Source organism: Sphaerodactylus townsendi, linkage group LG01 (assembly GCF_021028975.2).
Source record: "Sphaerodactylus townsendi isolate TG3544 linkage group LG01, MPM_Stown_v2.3, whole genome shotgun sequence".
NCBI lineage: Eukaryota > Metazoa > Chordata > Lepidosauria > Squamata > Sphaerodactylidae > Sphaerodactylus > Sphaerodactylus townsendi.
In genome coordinates, this window is record NC_059425.1 from 34,346,093 (window position 1) to 34,368,217 (window position 22,125).

Consider the following 22,125-nt stretch of genomic DNA (forward strand, 5'->3'; position numbering starts at 1 on the left):
TCATACTTCTCTGTACTAATGTGCTAATTACGTTAATAAGAGTACTTTAATAATGATGTACTTGTCAAAGGTACCACTTATGTCATCTGAGTAAATCTGAAGTATAAACACTTTCTCCTTGAAAGATAAACTGTGGCTAACTTGTGAACCCTCAGGGCAATTGTTCTTCTACTATGGCGTCCAAATACAGCAAATTTTTCTAGTTTCATTCTATCTTTATTGCAAAATTTAATTTTATGTTGTTCCTAGGCATAGACTGGCAGAGGGCCCATATCAAAAGTACATCTTTCTGCTCAGAGAAATGAACTGCTTCCTTTTCTCAAGGTCCATGTTGGAGGCTTTGTATGAAAAAGCATACTTCAGTGGATAATTCTGGTGGGCTAGCTTTTTGTGTGCAAGGAAACGTACGTCTTAAGCATATGTCTTAAATCTTTTTTGAGGGGGAAGGCTTTGGCATATTGGCTCTTCTTCCCCTGGTATTTCTTTCTTGGTTGCAGCTTGTGTGGTGTGTTATGCTTCTACTCCTGTTTTTCAGGGCCACTGAATAAATCGGTGAATCTGGATCAAGGAACCAAAGTCCGAGCTTATCTGTGGACTCCTTGATCAGTATGTAGGAAGTCTGTCTTTCTCAAGTTTTCCTTTCTGGTCTTGTAGTTCTCACTGTAATTGTTTTTTGGTGCTTCAGAACCCCCCCCACCCCTTTCTTTTTTCACTAGCAGGAAACCTGGTTGGATCCAGTCCAAAGGGATTTCCTTAGCTAGATGGCTAGAGGTTCCTGGATCTAAATGAAGAGAGTTTTAAGACACGTACAGATAATACCTAAAAATCAGAATCTGCTTTTGCATGATGAGCCACAGCTTCCTGCTATCTTCACACCACAAACCAGTTCAAACACTGATTCAGTGTTCAGCGTTTTTCTTCACCTCTGCCTTTTCATTATTGAAAGCCCCTTTTTATGCATGCCCAGGTTTCTTCCATGCCTTTAAAAAAGTACTAGACAGTTTTTTTTAAGTTGAAAAATTGCTCTGGGAAGAAGGGAGGGCAACAATGGATTTGTGATGTCACAGGCACTAACCAAATAGTGCTGGCTTTTGCTGGCAGTTAGCAGAACCAATTCCTCTTGAGTTCAGTGCTGAGAATATTTTATACATCTGTGTGGAACAGAATGAGTGCACTTCTCCAGCTGCCCTTCCGCTTACATCTTGCATGTTTTTAATGTAACCTAAACTATCTCTGGGCGTAAATCTAAGATTGCTTCATGCAGATTAGTTACCCATTAGACACCTGAAGAACCATTACAGTGACTATGAAATAGGGTTGGCACTTGAGATAAATGTATGCATAATTAATAGATTAGTCAAGGCTTTTGTTCTTGGGAGGACCAGATATGTTCTCTCTCTGACAGAACAGTCCTAAATATTTATCCTTGGAAGTAAGTCCCATTGAATTCAACCGGACTTACTATCTAGTAAGTGTGTTTAGGATTATATTCTTGGAGGTGTGGGATTCATTTGACTCTGCACCTCCTAAATCCATCCATTTCCCTTCACTCAGGGGTGCAAAACAGAATTAATGCCAAGGGCCACTTTGTACATTTTCCCAAACCTAAATTCTAGTGTGGATTAGGGGTTAGAGTTGCAGAGTAAGATTCGGATTCAAATCCCCACTCAGCCATGAAACTCACTGATGCTGGGTCGCTGGGCCTATTGTGTCCTCTTTGCCTACCTACCTCACTAGGATGCTTGTGGGGAAAAAACAGGGAGAGAACACTGAAAGTTGCCCAGAACTCCTTGGAAAAAGGGGTAAGATTGACAGCCCAAAGGGCTTGGGTGGCCAGGGACAGCGCCACTGCTGTACCATCTCCTGAAGTCTTCCAAGTGACACAGCGAGGTAGTGAGGCTCGGAAAAACCCCAAGTGCCCCAAAAGCCTCCATAAACAACAGTGTTTGGCTGGAAGCTGACCAAGGTTGGCTTTCGCCCCCAGAATGCCCCATGCCACACCAGCTTCCTCCTGGATGCCAATGCAGCTCTGAGGGCCAGCCTCCCTTCTTGGTTGGGTGCCCAGGTCTGCTGCACCCACTCGTTGGCACGTTTGCTAAATGCACCCACGGGGTGGGCTAACATGCCTGTGAGAGCTTGGGTGCCACAGAGGTTCACATCGCCCACCCCACTGGCACGTTTGCTAAATGCACCCACGGGGTGGGCAAATATGCCTGTGAGAGCTTACACCAGCTCCACAAAACCATTCGTGTCCTCCACCACCACCACCCCCTTTAGATTGGGCTGTGAGTCATACCACTGATCTGTTGAGTTTAGTATGGTAAACTGACAGGTGTTCTTGTGGGGAGTAAGTCTATTCTGACATAGCCTTTAACTGGAAAGGCCAAGGACTGAGTCTTCCACATGTAAGGCACATGCTCTTCGTCTAAGCCATGACCCGCACTGCTGCTGTATTGTGTGTAGGTGCATGCGTGTGCCATCAAGACACAATGCAGGGTATTCAAGGCAAGCAGGAGATGTTCAGGGGTGGTTTGCCATTGCCTGGCTCTGCATGGACTGAGAGAGTTCTGACAGAAGGATTTCTGAGAGGACTTTTATATTAGTTGCAGAAAATTATTTGTGTCACACTTGAACATGGATACCGCTGTGATTATTGTCAAATTTACAGCCAGCAGCAGATTACTGTCAAATTTACAGCCAGATGCTTTCTGTACACCCCCACCTTTGTAAATATCTTAGGTGTTTTCTTTCTTGTTGGCTTCCACCTCATTCTTCCTCCCCTGGAATTTCTTTGTGTGGCTGATATGACATATGGAAATTAATTTTATTAACAAGTCATACGTGCATAGTGCGTATAACTTATGGAGTATTTCCATGCCCTTCCCATCCCAACTGAAGAGTTTCTCATTGGAGGGGGGGAGGGAAAAATGCCCTTCACTTCAGCCTAATTACTATTCACTGTGGTGGGGACACAACCTTACACTTCAGAATGTGGCTGCCCTTCCCTCCTGGCTGCCCTTCCCAGTTTCAATCTCCTGATATCTTGGTTGCAGTCTCCCTTCTGGTTGGTGAGGAAGTCAAGGAACAATACATCTTGAACAATAAGGTTGAGGATGAAGAAACTGAAATTGTTGGAGGATGAAGAAATTGAAAAAGTGGTGTAATTCCCCAGCAGTCATTACTTGTCTTCTGGACGGATCACCTGCTTTGGCACTTTCTGCTGGAGCCTTGGGCACTAGTCATTTCAAGCCAGTCATGTGGTGTCCTCTGCACATCCCAAGTTATTAATGTTGCAATGGATTGACACAGCCCTCAGTTTGCAAGATCTGAGCAAGGCTGTTAATGATAGGGCATCTGGAGGACATTAGTTCATAGTGGGAAGTGGCTTGACAGCCCTTAACGCACACTGGTGGTTGAACTTTGCCTGAGTTGCTATTTGAAAAAAAAGTCCACTGAATGGACAAGACTGAGCTGGGTGACTCAAGATATAGGGCAACTTCTTACGGTGGCCAACCTGAGCCCCATTCTTTGGGAAAGGACACAATTAGAAAACAGGCCTCTAGAAAAATATCTTGTCCCTTTAGCAGAAACTTGATGTGGAAATAAGCATCTGAAGTTCTGAAGTAACCTGAAGCATCTGAAGTAAAGGGGAGTGTGGTGTTAGCAAAAGTAACTAAATGGTAAATAAAGCTCCTATTCAGGGCCACTCCCCCCTAGGCAGTTGATAGCCTCAAACTTCTTATGGCCATTGAATCCAGTGAGGCTTTATCGAGAATAAACATGAAGCCAGGTGTTCTGGGCCTCTCGTTGAAATTGGGAAGACTTGGGCCCCTTCCACACATGCAGAATAATGCACTTTGCAGCTGGATTTTACTGTGCGGAATAGCAAAATCCACTTGCAAGCAATTGTGAAAGTAGACTGAAAGTGCATTATTCTGCATCTGCAAAAGTGGCTTAACTTACGTGTAAACCGGGAAGCGCTTCCAACTCCGCTTGCAACCCCTGCCTGATCGCTGGAAAGCAGTCTTAAATTGCGGGTTCAAACGAAGCTCTCTCCGGGAAGGGTGCGCAGGAACGGAGGCTCAGGTCCTAGCACCTTGGCACGGAAACCTGTATTAGTTGTACCCTGCAGGGTTGGAGCTCACGGGGTTAAATAGCTGTGGTCTGGGCTCCCGCTCTCTCCCCCCAGCCGGGAGGCGTGCCTAATGGGGCGCAGGGAAGGGGCAGGGGGTGTGTCCGCTTGTTTGCTCGCCTGGGTGGCTTGCAGGGGTGCCCGCCAGGGCTCGTCGTCTCTGCTTCCCTGGGCCCTGGTGGGGGATCGGGGCCATGGAGGGCCAGCCTGGGCCGAGGTTGCTCCTGGGCAGTTAAGGGGCTGCATCGGGGGGCCCCTTTCCATGGCCAGCTGCAGTTCCAAGGCCGCCGCCTCCCTCTTCAAGCGCACCCTGGCGCTCTCTCCCCCGCCCCGGGCTGCAGGAGGCGGCTGCGGGCGTTGCGGCGCCTCCGGTTCTCCGTGCGCCACGTCCTTGGGCGGAGGGAGGTTGCGCTCCGCGGGGAGCCGCCTCTTGCAGCCGCCGCTGCCGCCGTCCTCCCCGCCCCGCTTCCTGGCTGCTCAGCCTCACTCTCCGCCCCTGCTGTTCCTGCAGAACTCGCTCAGCGACGGCCTCCGCACTTGCTTCAGATACCTGAATCAGACCAGCCGGAGTTTCGCCGCCGTCATCCAAGCCCTCGACGGAGAGTTGCGGTGAGTTTAGAGGGAAACTTTGGGGGGCAGCGACGACAACTCTTTATAGCTGCACTTTTTCAAAGTTTCTGTGGGAAAGAAAGAGTTAACGAAATAGGGGCGGGGTTAAATTACTTGTTCAAACAGGGAGTGACTTCTTCTCAGTCTTCACATCAGAGGGTTTTTTTTAACCAATAGATTTAACTATTATTTGTGCATACGGCTCTCTCTTCTTGCCTGATTTTATTTTTACAACAACCTTATAAGGTAGGCTAGACAATGAAAATCACTGGCCCACGGCCCCATCACGAACTTCCATGGGTAGGCAGGGCTTTGAACTCCAGTCTTACCTTGCTGACTGCACACCGGGGCTTGTCAGTTTGGGGTCCACACAGCTGCTTTCTTGTGTGGTTATAGTTGCTACTATATTTGTTCAGTGCAGAGTGGATCCTTTTCAGATATTCTTTTGCATTGATAAAAGCATCTTACACTGAGCCAGCTCAGCTATCCATCTAACTCAGTACTGTTGATTCTCGTTGTGCACTTCATTTATGTCCCGCTTTTCTTCCCAGTGGGCACCCAGAGAGACTCACAACATTCTCCCTTTTCCTTCTTCACAACATTAACCCTGTGAAGCAGGTCTGAGTGCGTGACTTGCCCCAGGTTACCCAGCAAGCTTACACTGCAGAGAGATCAGATGCAAATCTGGTTCGCCTAGTCTGCTGCTCCAACCACTGCACCACATTGGCTTTCAAAGCTTCGACTTTTTGCCAAAGTTTGTCTGTGGCAGAGATGCTTCTGTGTACATAAAGAAAAGTGCGAGGTTGAACCTAAGACCCAAACACAGTATGCACACAACCCCAAAGCTACAGCTTTTTTGAGAACCTGCATAGACTTCTTGCCCAGTTGCTCAGGGTGCTGTGAATTACAGTATCTCCATGATGTTTCTGTAGTGGTGATTTTCCCAGTGGGATCTGTGTCACAAAGATGCTGCAGTGGTCCAGCAACAACACTACTGAACCGTATGAGAAACTACATCCTATCTCCATAATAAGGGGTCCGTTGGCAAATTGAGGGGGGATGGAATAAGCAGGCCCTTTTGCCTGGAGCTTTCCAACCTCTTTGACTATGTTTGGGATTAAATTCGACTTTTTGTGAGTTGTACCCAAAATGGTGAATGTGAGTTGAGTCTTCTGTTAGATGGGAAAGGAAGATTGGAAGCAGTCTAGGCTTTGATCTCTGAGGCCTTCTTTCATGCTACATGGGGACTAGGTCTGACTCTCTTTGCTGCTTTCCTTCAGCTGCATGTCACACAGCTTCATGTCACACCAACCTCTGGGCTTATTGAAGCAGTTGAGAGACTGAGATGCCTGTTGCTGGCTTTATAACCATAGAACATAAGAACATAAGAACATAAGAACAAGCCAGCTGGATCAGACCAAAGTCCATCTAGTCCAGCTCTCTGCTACTCGCAGTGGCCCACCAGGTGCCTTTGGGAGCTCACATGCAGGATGTGAACACAATGGCCTTCTGCGGCTGTTGCTCCCGATCACCTGGTCTGTTAAGGCATTTGCAATCTCAGATCAAGGAGGATCAAGATTGGTAGCCATAAATCGACTTCTCCTCCATAAATCTGTCCAAGCCCCTTTTAAAGCTATCCAGGTTAGTGGCCATCACCACCTCCTGTGGCAGCATATTCCAGAAAGTTAGGTCAGAATGTATCTCACTATTCTGTTGTGTTTTTACTTGGAGGATTTAAATATATACACACACAGACACCTGAACGTATTCAAGAAAGAAAACCTCTGTCTGCAGCATGCTGATGAATGTGTCATATAATTTTACTGTGTGCAGAAATCAGGTACTCCTAAATTGCTCACTCTGGAGTGATTTCCCAGGTCTTCAGCCTGTCTTGGTTAGTGAAAAGCCCCACAGAATTAAAGGACATTTGCTATGTTTTGCCCAGCCAGTTCATAGTTCCTTGATGTTCTGAAACATATTTAGGTCAGTGGCAGGGCACTTGTTTTGCAGGAAAATGATTGCAGGTTCAGTCCCTGCCATGTCCAGTTCAAGAAAGTTAAGCAGTAGGAGTTGGGAGAAAATATATATACACATACATATACATACATACATACATACATACATACATACATACATACATACATACATACACACACACACACACACACACACACATATACATATATATATACACACATGCGCACGCGCACACACACACACATATATATATGTTGCTGGGGAGCCTTGATAATTGCTAAATGGGCTACTGGACTGATTCTATGTAAAGAGGGTGTTACATTTATTGTAGAAATCCTACCGAGAAGCAGGTTTCCTTGGAAGTTACTTTTGTGTGTCTCTTTCAGTTTTCCACACCCACCTGTTGTGCGTTGTCAAGTAAAAGACAGCCTTTGCAATTCTGCCCCTTGCGTTGCAGTTCTCAGGCTTTGGAGAAGTCTTGCAAATTGGCCCTCTGCTCTTTTACTCACGTGCACAAGCATGCTAGTGATTAAACTGAGCCCATCTGGGAATGACGGTTGCATGTCAGCAGAGATCCCGTCCCGTGAAGGAAAGTGAGCAAATAAGAGAACTCAAAGCACAGACTTCTCTTTTTCTGAGCAACAGCTTCCAACTTTGAAATCAAAATAAATACAGCATGAAACGTAGACGCTCTACTCTTTCCCAACCTTGTCTTAAATATAAAGGTTGATGGTGGCACCTCAACCTGAAAGCAGAAATACTTTTTCAGTCCTGGATTGTGACATTCAAACCAACCTCCAAGTGTTGGAGCAAGATCCCCGAACTGATTCTAATAGACAAGTCCAGCGAGTAGTCAAATTTCTCGCATGGAAATAAAGGGAACTGAAGTTCTCAATTGTGGATGAACCACGATCCCTAGTCTGATGTGCTCAGTTTCGTACAAGATTCTGCGCTGTGCAGTGTATGTTGTATGCACAGAGATGCTAAATGAAAAAGTGCATATATTTTTTTTTGCCTTTTACGCTTCTTGTCATATCAAATCTAATTACCTACAACAGGAAAAATGAAAGGTGAAATAATGGGGCCCAAACCCTGGTCTGATCTCATGTCCATAGAAACCACTTTGATTTTCATTAAGGCCCCTTCTGCACACGCAAAATAATGCGTTTTCAAACCACTTTCACAACTGTTTGCAAGTGGATTTTGCCATTCCGCACAGCTTCAAAGAGCATTGAAAGCAGTTTGAAAGTTCATTAGTCTGCATGTGCGGAATGAGCCTAAGAGTTAGGGTGCTTGGTGTTTTATTAGCGAATCTTGTTGCAATCTGTATTTCCCTAAAATGTGCTGGTGGATTCTGGATGGAAAGGGGTATGGGTGGATGGAATCAACTTTTGTAACTGAATCTCAAAGACTGCAGTGGTCCTAGAGTTGTCAGCATTTTCATTTGGCCTCTGTAGCTGAGCTTTGCAACATCTTTACAGCTCTGTAGCTGAGCTTTACAGCATCTTGCTGTGAGGACCTTGGAGGATGTCTGCTCCCTTGGAAGAGAGTTTCACAGTAAAGTGTTATGACTCCCCAAGGCCTGTGGTGCTCCCCAGATGGATCCTCCAGAGCCAATGTGTTAAGAATATTGGATAGCATGGGGAGAACTGTGTTCAAATTCCCATTTGGCCATGAAGCTGACTGTGTGACCTTGGGTCTTTTACTCTTTCAGTGTAGCCTACCTTACAGGGTTGTTATGAAGGAAGAATGGAAATGGGGAGGGCCTGTGTATGCTATGCTGAGCTCCTTGAAGGAAGATCAGGATAAAATAGCAATAGGTAAAAACATCTGAGTCAGACCTCATCTGATCCCCTCAGGATCCCTTATAGGAGAAGAAATTCCTTGAGGTATCCTGGACTTCTGCCATTTAGGCCTTGAAAAGTTCATGTCAACATAAATGAGTGGGCTTGTGGCCCTGTAGGTATGCTAATGACCAAATGGTTCAGAAGGTTCAGTTGAGAAATGTGGCAGTCTTCAAAAAGCATGCCCAGATGTTCTTCCCAGATAGGCATTCAAGTAATTAAACTCCCTCTTTTGTTCCTCACAGCAATGCGGTGTGCATCTTTTACTTGGTTCTCCGAGCTCTGGACACGGTTGAGGATGACATGACCATCAGCCTAGAAATGAAGGTCCCCATGTTACAGAACTTCCACTCCTACCTGTACCAGCCAGACTGGAAATTTATGGAGAGCAAGGAGAAGGATAGGCAGGTGCTGGAGGACTTCCCGACGGTAAGCGGTTTCCTTGTTCAGGTCACTCATTATTGGTTCTTTAAACTGCAGCACATCCTTGATGCGGATTCCAACAACATAATCAACGTTCACTCTATATCCTTGATCAGTAAGATAAGCAAAACAAATAACAAAGATATCGTGACTGGAAAGACAACAAAATATAAACCAAAACTAAACTATACCCAGGCTACAAGAAACATGTTTCAACTTGGTCAGTGCATAACTGCTAAAGGCATTTAATACATCGTGAAATAGTCTATTAAAGTGCAAAAAAACAGAGTGCATCATCAGTATGACGCATAGCAAAGCTTATTCTCTATTTGGTATTTTTTTCAAGCTTATATAATAGCCTCTTTTTTGGATTTTAATGCTTTGTATAAATCTCATATTGAGTTTTAATTTTTATGTAAACTCTTGGGAGCTGGGCTAGGGTTGAAGTCTTATACATGCGTGTATGGCCCATGGCTAATAAACGTGAATTTGACAGTCTGACGTAGACCAAATACATATAAAAAACTACAAATACCTTGTATCACGTTCAAGTACGCCTGACTTAATAATCATAAAAGGGTCAAGATGAGCTCCCCAGTTTTATGGCCACTTCGTGGTATTGAACCACTTCATCCGTTTAAATTTTCTATCTTGCCTATGTTGGTTTGGGAACGCTATCATTCCATATTCAACCTGAAGAAAATAACATATTGGCTATTGTATAACATTATAACAATGCTTTAATACGATATTGAACACAGAAATATTGATAAATATTATATAGTAAATATGAAGTGACATAATAAATATAGCTTGCCATATGAAAATGTCAATTCATGAATTATTACTATTTATTATTATTATTTATTAATCCGCCCACCCCAAAGGGCTCTGGGCGGTGTACAACAACAACAAAAGACAATACATAATAGATTTCAATCCTAAAACAACATTAAAACCCTTGAAAACCCAGCACAGCAGCAACATCATAAAACCCATACTAATTATTATTGATGGCGTCCGAACCTAAAGCTAAAACCAGGAGGGGAAATGGTGTAGCATGGTACAAGCATTGTAGAAGACAGTAGCCTAATGTATTTACATTCAAGAAATTTATTAGAAATTCTCATTTACATGATGTGTTCCATCAAAACCAGGCTGAGAAACGAACAAATAGCTCCTTTGAACTTGGGTTCAACCACGTAATACGTATGAAAACTTGCTCAAGTTAATTATCCACGGTTGGCTGATTGCATTCAAGTATGACATAGAATAGAATCATAGAATTGGAAGAGAGCACAAGGGCCATCAAGTCCTGCCAGCATCTTGACTCAGAGTTGTTAACCTTCTCTATTCAATTTCAATCTTCAGGTGCAGCCCCACATTGGGACTGCACCTACTCACAGACCTAATGTGTGTCTGCACCGAAGACCTCAATGAACTGCAGTTACAGGTAAACACAACTCTGTTTTTTTTTTCCCATTTCTCGGTCCTGACACAACTTACAGTTCCAGGAATACTGGATATACTTTATGCACCTTCTTAATGAAAATCATCCTCAATAATAGAAAACACGAAGGGTATTCTGTTTGGCAAAAAGAATTCTTATAGGAAACAGGAGAAACCAGTCGCCATATTCAGGCTCCAACTCTGACGTATTTTAAGTCTATGGATATACCTGGCTTTCTTTCATAAATGGTTCTTTCTCATGACTATATGATTGAAAGAATGTACTCTACATTTATGTAAGACCCCCAAAAAGTCATGTTCTGTGTGCCCTTTTTTAATGAAATGTTGCATCCAGAAGTCTTTGTTTAATTTTTGAGTGGTGCTCAATAATTCTCATTCAAATGGACCTGATTGACATTCTCGTGTAGTACTACAGACACGAGCATTGTACCACATACACACAATCTTTAGTTTGACACTGGTGAGTTGTTTACATTCCCACATGAAATTAATAGATGGATGAATAAACTCTTTAATATTCATCGAAAGATTACAAACTGTTCAGTGTTCTTATCTAAAATGTCCCTTTGTTAATTCAACAGGGAAAGATGCATGTGTGAGAAATCAGCTTTAACCAATATTTGTCTAAATTGTTAGTGCATCTATGGGAGTGCAGAACATCCTGATACGTCTGTAATTATATGTCAGTGGTTATGGATTAGATTTTTGATCTTACTTGCTAATGATTACTAGATTTTTTATCTTGCTTGCCAAAGTTGGGAAGTTTGGAGTCATTCATGGAACTATATTACTGGAACTATAATGCAGTCAAACTTATAAGAAGGCAGAGTGCCACATTCTTGGTTTCTGGGGACATTTGACAGGCTTTGGTTATAATCAGATAATACACAGCCACTCAGGGATATGAAAGTAATTTAAATTTCACAGGGCTTGAGGCAAAAAATGGAAGGCAACACCTTCTACAGGTATTCTATACTGGCTGACTTTCATCCTTGTGGTCATCAGACAATATTTTGTTTCCTTGGGTATTTATAGCCTTCTTTTCTCCCCAGTGGGGACTTAAGCAAGTTATGTTCCCCTTCTCCGCTTTTATCCATGCTAAACCCTGTGCAGTAAGTTAGACTCGGGGTCTCCCAGCTAGCTGACATAGCAGGGTGGGAAGTTAAATCCTCGGATCCTAGACTGATGGTCTAACAACTGCATTGTCCTGGTTCTGAGAAGAAGAAGAATTTGTTTGGATTGACAGAGCTTCTGGAAGATGTTGAGGCACTAGGACAAGGGGTAGCCCCTGAGGATGCCCATCTAGTCTTGCTTTTGGAACTTGCATGTGCCTAAGGTGTGGTTGAGTGAGTCCTCTCCTCCCCCCTCCCCCCTCTGGGTTTTTCTGAAGGAAGTAAAATATCTTTTCCTGGTATAAAGTACACTGATTGATCCTACAGGACTGGAATAACTGGGTAGTGTCCTTTTCAAAAGCCGTACCTTTCATTTTAAAAAAGCAAGTGAATGTGGGACAGCGATTGGTTGGCATTGCCACATAAGGTAGCAATGTGTATGGATTTTAGGATCCTTTCTGCTGAAGTTAAGGTAGGATTATGTTACAGCTTCTTGAAAATGTGTGGGTCCATTGTGTCCATAGAAGCACTAGTGGGATTAGAGCGTTACACTTCATGTATCTTGATTGGTTTGGTTTTGGCAGTGGTTGAGGGAACAATTAAAGTGGCTACCTGGTTATTTACTGCTTGTCTCTTATGCTTGCAATTTTGTCTTAGATCTCTTTAGAGTTTCGGAATTTAGCGAAGGTCTATCAGGATGTCATTGCCGAAGTTTGCCACAAGATGGGCCTTGGGATGGCTGAGTTTCTGGAAAAGAAAGTGGATTCCAAGCAGGATTGGGATAGGGTGAGTGAATTGGAGTGAGTCATGATAGACTGAGGATTCTCTGGGGAAAATTGCAGGCTGGTTGGAAGGTGGAACTCCTGTAATGGGCAAATGGGCTGGTGATGATCATAGGAAGTTGTCTATGCAAGAAGCTATGACATATTTGGCACTTGGTGAGTAAAATTTTTTATTGTTTTAATGACACTGAACCTCAGTATGATACAACCAAATTTATGTTGCCCTATAAAAGTTAAAGGGTGAATTTTATGGGCCTTTTTATGGGCTGCAGTTAGAGGTACCATAGTCAGCCTTGTCATCTTCTGAGGCTCCTGTGCTTCTTCCAGCCCCAGATCTTTAGGAACACTATGGCAGCTATGGGGTGGGGTTGGGGGAGGCTCTGAAGCACCTGCCTTCTGGTTGGAAGAGCACCCACTCTGGCCTCTCTTATAGGTTCTTTACTATCCAACTGCCCACAATCAGATAAAAAGGGGGCCAAAAGCTTTGAATAAATGATTAGTAGCAGGTAAGCTTTGTGCTCCAAGAGGGTCTCTTATTTGGAAACCTTCTAGACTGAGGCTGTAATTATATGTGAGGTACCCTAGAGATCCCTTTTCCTTGGACATTTGGCTCGACAGGTGTAATTCGGATGGAAATGAACAAAAAGTATTTAACAAAAAAGTATTTAATAAGCAAAGTATTATGTGTGGATGAATTCAATATATAAAGTAAAACTGGCTCACAAGTAAAATACACAAATGCTGAAGGGAGACTTGACTGTCCTTTTTCCAGTTCCAGTACTGTAGATTCAAGGTTGCTCATTTTCCACACAGAACATCTTTCCACAGAGCCTACACACACCTGTTAGGAATTATGGGTCCTTAACAGGAGGCTTATTTGTCACCTTGTAATGGTCAAGTTAATTCATGCGGTAGTACTTCTTGTTACTACATATGCGCATGAAAGTTGGACAGTAAAGAAAGCTGACAGAAAGAAGGTTGGCTCCTTTGAAATGTGGTGTTGGAGGAAGTGATGCAGAATAACGTAAATATGGGCATTAGCTCAAGCATTGCTTTCTTCTGAAACAGCAGTGCAGGAAAAGACGATTGGTGAACTGATACCAGTTACCCTTCTCAAGTGGCTCCCAAGGTTTTGGCAGAAGAACTGGGTTGTGCTTGCTTCCAGCCACCAGCAGCCCTTGAGAGCAATGAACCTTCTGGAAATTTCCCTGTGAATTAAATGGCTGGTTCATCTTTCTTGATCATGATGGTCACTGAACTGGAGTACAAGCTGTAATGGTTAAATATGCGGAGGATCTTTCTTTGAGTTGTGATCCTCCTCCAGATCTGTTTTGGTGGTTGATGAGCTTTTGGCTGTCATTTTTGGGTGAAGCTGGCAAGATTTCTTTCTCTGGAATTGTAAGATGAATTCACACATACATGCTTATCCCTCAGTGACTGCAGGAGCCAAACCATATCAACTCCCACAGATAACAAATAGAAGAGCTTCCGCCACATTGCTTTCTCAAGGAAATAATTGTGTCACACAACTATGAGACTACGTAGTATGCGAATCTGTGCCTTCGTGAATCATTCTTTAGCCTTCATGAGAATGGTCTTAGGAGGGCAGTGGCAAACTACATATGGTTGTTTTTCTGATAAAGAAGATTTATAAACCAATCACACTGAACTTTTTGACCCCTGTAGTATTGCCATTATGTTGCTGGCCTGGTGGGGATTGGCCTGTCACAGCTGTTCTCTGCGTCCACACTGGAGGATCCCATTGTTGGACAAGACACGGAGCTCGCCAACTCCATGGGCCTCTTCTTGCAGAAAACCAACATCATTCGAGACTATCTGGAGGACCAATTGGAAGACCGAGAATTTTGGCCTAGAGAGGTGAAAGAAGGGATGGGTGAGGGGGTGGGAGCAGGCCACTTTGATAGAGTTATTGTGAAATGTTGCTGGTTCTGTTAAAAGAAACCACTTTCTAGGGTGGAAAAATATCAGTCTTTGGTCTGGGAGAATACTTCCTCATCTCGGGAAACTATAAACCACTGAGGTTGTAGACCGGCCACCTTTTTCTGTAAGTGGCTGTCATAATTCCAACTGCAATGAGCAATTATTCCAACTGCAACTCCTCTTCTCTCCCCCCTATCTTTTTTGGCCAGAGGTGAGACATTTTTAAATCTTAGGAGTCTCCCAATGAAACAGAAGCCCCTACCATATATCCCAGAAAACTTTAAAATATAGAGGCAGAGGATTTTCACTTTATTTATATTTGAATTGCGTACTTTTCCCATAGAGCCGGAGCCATGGTGGAAAAAGCTTTAAGGGCAGCCAATTATAATAGTCCAACTGTGTGGTTACAAAAGCATGGATCACCATGGCCAGACTATCTGAGTCTCAAAAGAGAGAATTGGTGAATCAGACAGAGGGGGTAAAAGGTGCTCCTGACCATGACGGCCACCTGCTTTGCAGTTCAAACAGCCACCTGGGTCCTGAAGCCCCCTCCCCCAAACTTTTAACCTGTCTGCAAATGGCAGCTATGCTCTATCCAGGACAAGTGGATCCAATCCATCTAGAACATCAAGTTTCCCAACCTGTTTGCCAAATAAAATGCTCTCATATAATCGAGGTATTTCAAAAATCCCTCCGCTTGCCACTCATGTCAAGGAAGATCACAGTCCCTTCTACTTGAATTCGCTTATTGATTCAATACAATCATATAGAAACTTCTTCTTTTTGTAGTTTATTACATATAACAGGTAAGCTTTACAAGTTGCTCTAACGAATTAACAAAAGAAAAACTTCAGGAAAAAAAACAAACTGGGCTTCAGCTTCAGTTAAACCCTCACTCACCAACTGCCCTTCCCAAGTTCTGAGCCACATCCTCCAACTGACACTTTCAGAATGTTCCTGAACTCTTCACACCATGGTTAGCTGATTACATTCACACATATCAAGGACTCAAACTGGTTAGCCTTCTCTATTTCATTTCGGTCTTCAGGCATTTTTTAGCTCCACGTGGGACTGCACCTGCTCACAGGTCTAATGTGTGTTCAGGGTCACCCAGCTAGCTGACATAGCAGGGTGGGGAGTTTAATTTGGCTCCTCAGATTCTAATCTGATGGTCTAGCACAGTGACGGAGAACCTTTTTGAGACTGAGTGCCCAAATTGCAACCCAAATCCCATTTATTTATCGCAAAGTGCCAACCCGGCAATTTAACCTGGAGCACAGGCATCAGACCTGCCAGCCGAATCCTCCCTGCTCACCCCTGGTGGCATGTTTCATTGTGCTCAGTGATGCCAGACTGTAGATGTGTGTGAGGTGGGGGAAATGGACTTTCACCCCCACGCTAACCCGAACTCTGTGTGTGTAAGCCCACAGAAAGGGCACTGAGTGCCACCTCTGGCACCCGTGCCATAGGTTCGCCATCACTGTTCTAACAGCTGCATTGTGCTAGTTCTGAGAAAAATAAGAATTTGTTTGGATTGACAGAGCTTCTGGAAGTTGTGGAGGCACTAGGTCACCATGGTGGAGAACCTATGGCACTCCAGATGTTCATAGACTACAATTCCCATCATCCCCTGCCAGCATGGCCATAATTGTGGCGGGGAGCTGATAGTATGGAAACCCCTGAAACATCTGGAAATGCCATAGGATTACCACTCCCTACTACGAGGTAGCCCTGAGGATGCCCATTTAGTCTTGTTTTGGAACACTGCATGTGCCTAAGAGTCCTCTCCTTCCCCCTCCACCCTCTGGGTTCTTCTGAAGGAAGTGATATATCTTTTCCTGTTATAAAGTGCACTGATTGCTCCTACAGGACTAGAACAACTGGGTAGAGTGTCCATTTCAAAAGCAGTATTTTTAATTGCAAAAAAGCAAGAGAGAGTGGGATAGTGATTGGTTGGCATTGCCACATAAGGTAGCAGTGTGTATGGATTTTAGGTTCCTTTCTGCTGAAGTTAATGTAGGATTATGTTGCAGCTTCTTGAAAATGCGTGGGGTCCATTGTGTCAATAGCAGCAATAGTGGGATAAGAGCATTACACTTTCATGTATCTTGATTGGTTTGGTTTTGGCAGTGGTTGAGGGAACTATTAAAGTGGTTACCTGGTTATTTACTGCTTGTCTCTTTCTTATGCTTGCAATTTTGTCTTAGATCTCTTTAGAGTTTCGGAACTTAGCAAAGGTCTATCAGGATATCATTGCTGAAGTTTGCCACAAGGTGGGCCATGGGATGGTTGAGTTTCTGGAAAAGAAAGTGGATTCCAAGCAGGATTGGGATAAGGTGAGTGAATTGGATGAGTCATGATAGACTGAGGATTCTCCCGGGGAAATTACAGGCAGGTTGAAACTCGTGTAATGTGCAACTTCAGTAAATAAGCTGGTGATGATCATAGGAAGTTGGCTATGCAGGAAGCTATGACACATTTGACCCTCAGTGAGTAAAATGTTTATTGTTTTAAGGGCACTGACCCTCAGTATGATACAACCAAATTTATGTTGCCCTATAAAAGTAAAAGGGTGAATTTACCTTTTATGGGCTGCAGTTAGAGGTACCATAGTCAGCCTTGTCATCTTCTGAGGCTCCTGTGCTTCTTCCAGCCCCAGATCTTTAGGAACACTATGGCAGCTATGGGGTGGGGTTGGGGGAGGCTCTGAAGCACCTGCCTTCTGGTTGGAAGAGCACCCACTCTGGCCTCTCTTATAGGTTCTTTACTCCCCAGCTGTCCCCAATCAAATAAAAAGGGGGCCAAAAGCTTTGAATCAAAGATTAGTAGCAGGTAAGCTATGTGCTCCAAGAGGGTCTCTTATTTGGAAACCTTCTAGACCGAGGCTGTACTTATATCTAGAGATCCCTTTTCCTTGGACATTTGGCTCGACAGGTGTAATTCCGATGGAAATGAACAAAAAAGTATTTAACAAAAAGTATTTAATAAGCAAAGTGTTACATGTGGATGAATTCAATATGTAAAGCAAAAGTGGCTCACAAGTTAAGTATACAAACGCTGAAGGAAGACTTGACTGTCCTTTTTCCAGCTAAGCTACCTCTGCGGATTCAAGGCTGCTCATTTTCCGCACAGAACATTTTTCCATAGAGCCTACACACACCTGTTAGGAAATATGGCTCCTTAACAGGAGGCTTATTTGTCACATTGTAATGGTCAAGTTAATTCATGCGGCAGTACTTTTTTTTACTATATATGCGCGTGAAAGTTGGAAAGTGAAGAAAGCTGACAGGAAGAAAGTTGACTCTTTTGAAATGTGGTGTTGGAGGAGAGTTTTACAGATACTATAGACTGCCAGAGAACAAATCAGTGGATTTTAGATCAAAGGAAGCCTGAACTGTTCCTAGAAGTTAAAATGAGTAAAACTGAGGCTATCATACTTTGGTCACATCATGAGAAGATAAGCGTCATAGGAAAAGGTGGTAATAGTAGGATAAGTTAAAGTCAGCAGGAAAAGAGAAAGACTCAACATGAGATGAGTTTGTTGGAAAATTTTCTAGTAGTCTCTCAGTAATACAGAGACACTTAGTCAAGCTTCAAGACGTATGGAAGGCAGCCGGGTTGGCTTTCCACGCTGGACCCGACAACGCTTGGGACCGGCCCTCAAGACGGATGGTGGTCCTGGAACAGTCAGCAGGCCGGCGCCGGGCTTAGCGCCGGCGCTCAAGCCACCCGCATGTCTCCTCGGCCTCCTCATGCCAAGGCCAGGTCTGGGACATGCCCCCCACTTCGACGCCTCCGGTCTCCGCGCTACCGTCTGGGACAAGGTAAGTGCCAGGTGGAGGGCGCTGTGGAAGCCACTCACATTTGCTTGGCAGCCACGGGCGGGCGCTTCTCTGCAAGAGCTAAAGCCTGGGGAAACACACCGCTTCAAGGCGTGTTGGGTGGTGCGAGGGATGGGCGCAGCTGTGCCCCCTGTGCCAATGGTGGTCTGAGACGGCAAGCGGTTGCCTCCAGGCCGCCACACCGTCTGCGGCGGAAACGTCCATAGATTGGTTCAATGAAGCTAAAAAGCTTTTATTGCAATAAATGCGGGACAATGTGCTGCAATTTTTATACAGTGTTCCAAGCAGCAGTTAACTTTGCAAAAACCTAATTGAGTACATTTTGCCACCACCCAATTGTCTGCTGGAGATTGATCTGGTGCCAGCATTGACCACCGGCCAGACCAAATGCAGGGTGGAACCCCCTATCTCCTATAAAGCAAAGGATCTGTTTGCAGCTAGTTATCAGTGGAGCCAGGCACGATTCAGCAGAGCCTGTAGCAGGGCAGAACCTCAGAATCATGTTACATACGCACAGGCGTAGCTACCATGGGGACATCTGGGGACAAGTGCCCCGGGCTCCACCTTGTGGTGGGCGCAAAATTGCAACTTCGTTTGTGGCTTTTTGTATTTTTTACTGGTTTTTTCCAATTTTGGCCTGCAGGGGGCGCTGTTTTTAGGCTAGTGGCACCAAAATTTCAGGCTATCATCAGGTAACTCTCATGAATCAAACTCTCATGAATCAAACCCTCTGAATCAAACTTCACTAAACCTAGGTGTTATTATAAGGATAGTCTCCTGCTGATACCACCCAGGTTTGGTAAAGGTTGGTTCAGGGGGTCCAAGGTTATGGACCCCCAAAAGGGGTGCTCCATCCCCCATTGTTTCCAATGGGGAGCTAATGGTAGCCAAATGGGGCTACCTCTTTGAAGGTCCATAACTTTGGACCCCCTGAATCAAACTTCACCAAACCTGGGTGGTATAATCAGGATAGTCTCCTAAAGAATTAGCATAAAATTTTTGTAACTGTTAGCTTAAACATTGCTCTCCTGAAGGCACCCTCAAATTTTCCCAGGTTCTCTCACTTTAGAAATCCACCCCTTGCTGGAGTGGATTGAAAGGAGAATCATAACTCCTAGATTAAAAAAAAACGTTGAAAGTTATTGTTGAAGGCTTTCTGAAACAATGATTCAACTGCTTGCTGTGGGTTTTACAGGCTGTGTGTGCCGTGGTCTGAGGTAGATCTTGTGCTCCTAACGTTTCACCTGCATCTGCGGCTGGCGTCTCTCAGAGGGTGTATCACAAGAGAGAGAGGTCTGTTATAAAGAGAGTCTGGACATACTGTATAACAGACTTCTCTCTGTGATTTATCTTAGGCTACCAACCACAGATGCAATTGGAAACTGTCATTAAGAAATAAGATCTACCAGACACTCCACAACTCCACAACAATAACATTGACAATGATGCTGTTTGGGATGGATGGGTGGAAATCTCCCCTGAAACAGCATCACTTTCAATGTTGTTTTAAACAGAGAGCCAGTCTCTCTTTAAGGTGGATTTAAAAGAAGACTCTGGGCTCTCTGGATTTAAACAACTGATAAAAGTGATACTGTTTCAGATGGATTACTTCAAAAAAATAGCATCAATTTCAATGTTGTTTAAGTCAGGAACCCTGGGTGTGTCTCCAGATTTGTGTGTTGGGGCATGTTCTATAATGTGATGGTGTTTTGGTGGAGTGGTGGGGAGGGACGCTGCCCATATCTCGATTGGGGAGAGGGCATAGAAACTCAGATTTTTTTGTCCTGGAGCTTCATTTTCCTAGCTACGCCACTTCGCACAGCACGTCGATGTGTCTTCTCAGATGGTACATTCATTGGTTCAAAACATGATCATATCAACAACTTAATCTGGCAGATGCTCTTGACAGCTTTCACTGGAGTCTCTTGTCTCTGTTCACTTTTAGACACTGACACCCTGGCGAGTTTGCCTTATAATCCCTAATATTTCCACTACAGACTGATTCCACTTTAAAAGAAGCCACTAGCCCCTCAATTCACCAAGACCCTGGTTAATGATAAGGCATTTTGGAGGGACAGTCATTCCTAGGGTCACCATGTGAGTGGGAACAAAAGTAAAAAAAGGGAAAGGAAACAACTTGAAGGTGGCATTTCCACACTCACATAAACACACACACTAAAGATTTCTTTCCCTAAGCTGACTCCCAAACCCTAATAAAAAAATTCAAATAAATGCCCAGGCTAAAGCGTATGCTCCTCTCAGAGCCCTTCTTAAACTGAGGCTTTCTGCCCCCTCCCATCCAGTGGAGTTCCACTTGGGCTTTAATTGGTTGTGATCTCTTACATTTATATAGAATTCCAACATTAGAAGTGATGCCCTGGAGGAGAGGTGGAGACTGTAAGGATGATTGTTACCATGCCACCTAGAAGTAATGCAGCCACATCACATTTTCTCTCCTTACTGCCAGTAGCAGTGGCTTGCACTTGCCTGCCAATTTGTGATTCATTGTGTGTGCCATGTTCAAAGAGCTCAGAGATGGCATACATGGACCTCCCCTGGGACAGAGACTCCTGGGATGAGGCAGGAGACTCCTGAGTCCCAGTCTCCCTCCATGGCTGTCGCACTGCAGCTTGAAAGAGTAAAAACTTAAAAGGTGGTGGAGGTTGCAAGATTTCCCTCTCCTAAGCAGCTTGAAAAAGTAAAAAAAAAACCCAAACGGGGAGACGTCAGGATACTCTCTCTGCTGCAGCATGAGGCTTGAAAAGGTGTTTTTTTTAAAGGGAAGGAGTGAAGCCAAGATCTCCAGCTCTCTACTTAGGATGCAGAGCAAGCTTGAAAAAAGTTTTTTTAAAAGGAGGGAACAAAATGAGATCCCAATTCCCAAAGAGCAAGCCCCAGCAAAGGAAAATAGAAAAACCCCGCCTGGGAGTTCTGCTTCCCTTACCCCCTGGAGTTGCCTCCCCCTTGCATTTCTGTCTCTGTTGAGGGGGGGCTCTGTTGTGATGGGGAAACAGGAAGAAGATGAGTGGGAGTAAAAGGAAAGGGACCTTTAAGCCTTACCTTGGCTTTCCCTGCACCTAGATCCCTCACTTACAGGGAGAAAGGGAGGGGAGGGGAGGCATTCCAAACTGTAACAAACTGCATAGCAACAGACTGTCTCACGCTGAAGGGGCCCAGTCCTTGGATCCAGCAAGCATCAGCAAAAAAGACAAGGTTCCCTCTGCTTAGGTTGAGGAATAAATTGCTTTAGATTTTAAAAAACTAAAGAGTCCAACCCCAAGAATCCCACCCCAATACTAAGTATTTACCTTTTTTGCACATGTGTGGCAGCCCTCTCTGATGTTGGGGGGGGCCCCAGCAAAGATGTGTGTGGGGGAGGAAAGGAAAGGAACTTTAAACCACCTCTACAAGAGAGAGAGAATGTGATTGGGGGGTAGGGGAGGCATTCCAAATCTAAGGTCCATTGTTTTGTAAATTTGTGGCCAGCCCAGAAGGGACAGAGAGAAGAAGGGAACAAACTAAATTAAACAGTCATTTGCATCTTTCAGAGAGGTTTGTTCCTTTTTAAGTATGTGAGAGCTGAAAACAAAGGCATTCCCTGCCTTTTTGCAGCCATCTTGAGTAAACTCTTGAGGGGTGGGGTGGGATCTCTTTATATTATTCAATTATTCTTAAAACTAAATCCCTTAATAAAGAGGGATGTAAAATCTTAACTAAGGAATGTATAACTCAGTAGACTTAAAACTAATTTCTGAACTATGTATGTTCACATAACTAAGAACTTTTTCTTATTACCAGGGTAAATTTACCATTGACATCTTATTTTTTACAAAACAAAATTTCTTTTGAATTGTCAAAGGCTTCCTGGCTGGATTCAACTGGTTGTTGTGAGTTTTCTGGACTGTGTGGCCGTGGTGTGGTAGATCTTATTCCTAACTTTCCACCTGCATCTGTGGCTGGCATCTTCAGAGAGAGAAAGTGTGTTACATACAC

General features: G+C 44.1%; 1 protein-coding gene across 8 annotated transcripts in view; it reads left to right on the forward strand.

Moving 5' to 3' along the window:
• LOC125444834 (squalene synthase-like) overlaps positions 1-22,125 on the forward strand; it is a 54,083-nt gene that overhangs the window by 2,323 nt on the left and 29,635 nt on the right. For 3 of the 8 annotated variants that reach the window (XM_048517585.1, XM_048517571.1, XM_048517554.1), the window contains exons 1-4: positions 4,191-4,741; positions 8,808-8,991; positions 12,225-12,353; positions 14,036-14,227. In XM_048517585.1, coding sequence (XP_048373542.1) covers positions 4,206-4,741; positions 8,808-8,991; positions 12,225-12,353; positions 14,036-14,227 — 1,041 coding nt within the window. In that variant the 5' untranslated portion in view covers positions 4,191-4,205. Of the gene's footprint in view, positions 1-4,128; positions 4,742-8,807; positions 8,992-12,224; positions 12,354-14,035; positions 14,228-16,497; positions 16,627-22,125 lie in introns of those variants that run through there. The other 5 variants (XM_048517609.1, XM_048517602.1, XM_048517594.1 and 2 more) reach the window with 4 other exon arrangements.